The 6,042-nt window shown below is 38.4% G+C and overlaps 1 protein-coding gene across 1 annotated transcript in view; it reads left to right on the forward strand.

Moving 5' to 3' along the window:
- Positions 1-53, forward strand: part of LOC103077785 (putative uncharacterized protein FLJ43826) — a 73,418-nt gene extending 73,365 nt beyond the window's left edge. The window contains 1 exon segment of the mRNA XM_082930879.1: positions 1-53. Within this exon segment, the coding sequence (XP_082787005.1) occupies positions 1-53 (53 nt within the window).
- Positions 54-6,042: the final 5,989 nt, after the last annotated feature.

The following is a 6,042-nucleotide window of genomic DNA, read 5'->3' on the forward strand; positions in this document are numbered from 1 at the left end:
TCACAACAATTGAAAGCATCCTCATGATGACCCTTGAATTGGAAAAACTGTAAGTTGATTTTTCTGACATTTATTTTCACTCAATTGTTTTTTTAGGTTTGCTTTATTATTTTCTTAAGTCAGGTTTATTTATGTATAATTTTCATTTAACAAAATTCACTATTTTTAAATATACAGTGTGATGTGTTTTGATAAACGTACAGTTCTGTAGCCACCACCACATTTGAGGTAAAGAAAACTTCTGCACTCCCAAAAGACCCCTCATGTCCTTTTGTAGTCAATCCATCCTCCTCCCACTACCAGCCCCTGGCAACCAACAATCTGATTTTTGTCCGTATAATGTTGTCTTTTCCAGAATATCTTATAACTGAAAGCATGTGTTGTATAGCCTTTTGTTTTTGGCTTCTTTCACTTACCAGAGTCTTTGGAGATTCATCTGTTTTGCTGCACCTGTCAGTAGTTCATTCCTTTTTATTGCTGAGTAGTATTGTAGTTGTGTGGATACACAGTTTGTTTACACATTCATCGTTTGATGAACATTTGAGTTTTTTCTAGTTTTTTGGCTATTATGAACAAAGCCTCTGAAAACACTCATGTGTGTGTGAACATATGATCTGTGCGATCATATGTTTTCATTTCTTTGGGGTAAAATACCTAAGGGTGGGATTGCTTCATCATATGCTAAGTTCATATTTAACTTTTTAAGAAACTGCTAAACTGTTTTCTAAAGTGCCTGTACCTTTTTGCTTTCCCACTAGCAGTCTATGAGAGTTGCAGTTTCTCCACGTCATCACCTGATCCTTATATATGTTTTTTTTAAAAAATTCACATTTCTAGTATGTGTGTAGTTGCATCTCATGTTTTTTGCCACATTTTGCATTTCTGTAATAGCTGATGATGTTGAGCGTCTATTCATGTGCAAACATCTTTTTAAATGAAGTGTCTGTTCAAATCCATTTTTTAATTGGATATTTATATTGAGTTTTAAGAGTGCTTTATATAAAAAGCAATGGAAAAAGTCCTTTCTCTCAGATATTTGTTTAGTAAATATCTTCTCACAGATTGTGACTTATCTTCATTGTATTAAAGTGTCTCTGAAGACTAGAAGTTTTAATGTTTGATGAACTCTAATTTAGCAATTCTTCTTTTTTTTCATATTTATTTAATTTATTTCTTTGCATGTGCTGTGTCTTAGTTGCAGCAGATGGACTCCTTAGTTGCGGCTCATGGGCTTCTTAGTTGTGGCATTTGAACTCTTAGTTGCGGCATGCAAGTGGGATCTAGTTCCCTGATCAGTGATCGAACCCGTGTCCCCTGCATTGGGAACTCGGAGTCTTAACCACCAGGGAAGTCCCTTAACCATTTTTCTTAGATGGTTTGTGCTTTTTTGTGTCTTATCTAAGAAATCTTTTTCTGAGACCCCATTGTGTAACCCAAAATCACAATTTTCTCCTGTGTTTTCTTCCAGAAGTTGTATAAGGACTGTGAAGAAAGTAAACTGGGTGCTAGTTACAGTATTTCAAGAACATTACTTAACATACTGACTTTAACATTCTAAGTGTCTTCTCCATGTGTTCACACAGGGTAGACCTCTGAAAAGTGACACTGTAGTTTTTTCTAGATTAACGGCTCTGTTGAGACAAGGTGGGATGGGGGAAGTTTTCCCATACTAATGTAAAGGGCCATTCACTTGGTTTTAAACTCTCTTTCCCAGAATGAATTTCTCACCTGCCCCAAACACCTCCTACAGAAATTCTGGAGTCATCACTGATTCAGTGGTGACCCCTAATAACACAGCTGTGCATGAATAATGAGACATGAATACTGAGAGTTTGGAGGAAATGGCAACAATTTAGCATAATTGTAAGCAGTGTCCCCCTCCCGCCACCCTAACTGGTGCTCATTTTGCAGGTCAGCTACTTTTCTTGTCAGCCGTGTGGCCAAAGGGAGGAAGAATGTCTCTCATACTTCAGCTTTGAGGAGGAAGAGTTCAGATTGCCAGAATTGGACCAGCACTTTTGAATTTCCCAGAATGCCAGGTCCTGTGGTTTCCTTGGGAAGCTCTGCATCCTTCCTAACCCCCCTCCACCACTGGGCTGCTGGAGACACCCATTAGAATGGCTCAGATGTGAACAATGACAAGAACAAATTCTGTAGGGGGTGGTGGAATAACTTGTTCACAACATAGGCCTGGTACTGTTGGTATTAGGATTCTTTAATTTTGGCGTCCTGGGATAGCAGCTCTTTTTAGGCCTGAGAAGGAACAGCTCAGGGGTGTACAACAATTTCAGATGAAACTAACTAATATTCAATGACTATCTCTAACTACTCGGTTGTTGACTTCTATTAGTCATTATTCTCCTGGTTTTAGCTCTGATGTGGGGATTACAGAGGAGTCAACATTTAAATCTTCATAATCTGTGTATTTGTAGCTTCAGTATCATTACTGACCCATAGTCTTTTATGGTTTGGGAAGAGTTATTGATTTCATGTATCATGTAAAGGATTCACAGTGATGATAGGGCAATTAAGATGAAAATAATGGCTAGTAAATTGTTCACATTTTCTCTACCTGTGCATCTATTGTATATATATATGAGTTAGTTTAGATGTCAATATTAGTGAAATAATATAGAGGACTAGAGAACTTATTTTAAAAATCACTATTGTGTGATGATGAAAATGTAAATGTTCTTCCATAATCGGTGATGTTGTGTCCTGAGAGCCTAGATGAAATTGACATGCCTTAGTGATATACAGGGTTTTAGCCTATGATTTAACTTTGACAAAGCTACATCAGTTTTTACTTTTATCTCATTTATTGAGAAAGACATAATTGTTATGGTGTTGGCTTGAAACTCGTTGAAAAGGACTTGAGTCCTTCCTTATTTTACATTTACATAGTTAGGATCTTGAAACATAGGATATGATGTAGGACATTCATGTAACCATTCTAGGTTAGGAGTAGCAGTTTCCACTACTAAGACTTCTTGTTTAGACGCAAATGCTTTTCAAAGTATGAAGATTATTAACATTACCGCTGCTACTGAGATGAATGAGCCTAAAGACAAAATACTTCATGTTGTATGTGCCTCAGGGTACTCAGACCAACGTAGTGACATCCCTGAGAGTCCAAGAAAGTGCTGCAGGAAGTCATATTTACTACTACAAATATACTTGTAAAGTGAATTTTTGCTCATGCTGAGTTAACTGTATAACCTGAGAATAGTGGGAATCAGTGTAGGAAGCCTCCTATAATAGTGAAGACTGCTCCCATGGACATTAGGTCATGGAAGTGTGCTACTACATACTATGTATCCTAGAGGACAATGTCTGGGGATGAGTTGGCTAAGATGATTCCTGTCAAACCACCTACTGTAAAAAGAAAAACTAAAGCCTAAAACTCATAATATAGTGGGAGGTCATACAGTATTACCTCCGTGAACAGTTGCTAACCAGGGACTTCCCTGGTGACGCAGTGGTTAAGAATTCGCCTGCCAATGCAGGGGGCACGGGTTCGAGCCTTCGTCTGGGAAGATTCCACATGCCGTGGAGCAAAAAGCCCGTGCACCACAACTACTAAGCCTGCCCTCTAGAGCCCACAAGCCACAACTACTGAAGCCCATGCGCCTAGAGGCCATGTTCTGCAACAAGAGAAGCCACTGCAATGAAATGCCGCGCACCGCAACGAACAGTAGCTGCCGCTCATCGCAAGCAGAGAAAGCCCACGTGCAGCAACCAAGACCCAACGCAGCCAAAAAAAAAAAAAAGAAAAAAAGAAAAAGAAAGAGTTGCTAATCAGCTAGATACTTTTACTCCTGTAGGGATAGAAGTAATTACGGTAGCTGATGCAAAGTATGCTCCTGAGTTGACAGCTATCCCTATGGTAAACATATGATGGACCCACAAGAGAAATCCTAAAAAGCCAGTAGACATGACTCATACTATTCCCAAGTAGCTGAAAGGCAGTTTTTGTCCTAAATAGTATGTAATGATATGTGAGTTTATAACAAGCCCTGGTAGGCCATGAATACAGACTTCAGGGTGACCAAAGAATCAAAACAGGTGTTGGTATAGGATTCCGTCTTCTCCTGAAGGGTCAAAGAAAGTAGTGTTTAGATTTCTATCTCTTAACAGTATGGAAATTCTGGCTGCTCGGACTGACACTGGTAATTATAGTAATATGGCTGTCGTTGGGGAAGATTAAACTAATAGTGGTGTTTGGTATTGGGATGTGACTGCTGGTTTTGTATGAAAGACTATAGTAATAAAAGTAATAATACCAAGAGTTACAGAGACACGGGCTAAATGTAAGAAGAAAATGGTTAGGTCGACAGAGGCTCCTGCGTGGGCCAGACTGTAGGCTAGAGCTGAGTATGGCATTCCACTGGTACCAGAACCTGCTTCGACTATTGGTGATATAAGTAGGAGCAAGAATGATGGGGGAAGTAGTCAAAATTTTACATGATTTTTTTGGGGAAATGCTACCTCAGGTGTCCGAGTTGTTAGTGGGCCAAGTCAGTTTTCAAACCCTGCAATCATAATGGGTACAACTATAAAGAAAATTATTACAAGTGCAAGCAGTGTTATGACTACCTTACAGATTTGGGCATCTCCAAGTATCGCTCCAGGTTAGCATAGCTCAGCCTGGATTAATATACTTAAGGTGCTGCCTGCTACTCCAGCTCAAGCACCAAATAGTAAATATAAAATGCTGATACCTTTGTGATTTGTTGAAAAAAATCAGCAGTGTATGAACAGAGGTAAAAAGACTGAGCTAGCATTCGACTGTAAATGTAAAGACAGAGATTGAGCCCTCTTTCTCAAAAACCCTGTGGTGAATCAACAAATTGAATTGTAACTTCAGAGAAGCAGCTTAAACTTCTGGCGGTGATTTTCCTGCCTTTTTTTTCTTTCTCAAATGAAGCAGAAGTAGACTGAAGCCAGTTGACTAGAGGATTTGCCTGTTAACTAAAGTTTCCTGGGGTTAAAACTCATCAATCTTGTAAAGATTTGGCTTAATTACAATGTTTGCTTTACATTCAATTGATGTAGGATGAAGTCTTTGCAATCCGTATTTTTAGGAATTAAGTAAATTTTACTTGTTTAGGGTTATGAAAGCTCTTGGTCTGAACTAACCTAAATTCCTAGTCCAGCACTGATAGAATGCGGGTTATGTGTAGTAATCGTGTGGATATTATGATTGGTAATGATAGGAAGGTTATTTCTTTGTATGCTCAAATTGTTTTATTTTTGTGTTGTTTAATGAAGGGAACATAGTGATGTGGAGTATGTTAGCTGCAAGTAGAAATATATGTTGAGGACTGCTATGATGGCTATTAGTGTTGGTAGAATGATGTTATCATTTTTGTTATCTCTTGGATAATTACTCATTTGGGTAAAAGGCCTGATAGTGATGGGTGATGTCCTAATGATACTATAATGGTGAGGAAAAGGATTGTGATGGGAGGTGTTTCACCTCATGTGTGTGACAACGATACTCTTGTAGTACATGATCTGGGCATAAATAAGAAGAGAGTGTTGTTATGATATAAATTAGTATGTTTAGGATTGTTATAATTGGAATATATTTTATAATAGCTGTTATTCATCCTATATGGGCAATTGATGAGGAGGGTGTAATTTTTTCCAGGTGAGTATGGCTAAGTCTGCCTCAGCCTCCAGCTATGATTTATAATATCACTATGATTAATAGTATATTTAGGTTGATGGATGGTGACATGTGATATAAAACTGATAGGGGTGCAATTTTGTCAGGCTGATGGCATCAGGCCTGCTGTTCATGGGATGCCTTGTGTGACTTCAGGCACTCAGAAGTGAAATGGGGAAAGTCCTACTTTTGTGACAAGGGCGATTGTCATGAGGGTGGATGCTGCTGGATTAAAGATTTTTGTTATTCATTGTGTTATTTGACCAGAGTATATTAGATTAATGATAATAGCCATTATAAGTAGTATTGATGTGGTGGATCGTTTTAGAAAATATTTGTTGGATGCTTCTGTAGCTTATGGGTTCGTGTTT

The sequence above is a fragment of the Lipotes vexillifer genome, unplaced genomic scaffold, assembly GCF_000442215.2.
Source record: "Lipotes vexillifer unplaced genomic scaffold, Lipotes_vexillifer_v1.1 scaffold1026, whole genome shotgun sequence".
NCBI lineage: Eukaryota > Metazoa > Chordata > Mammalia > Artiodactyla > Lipotidae > Lipotes > Lipotes vexillifer.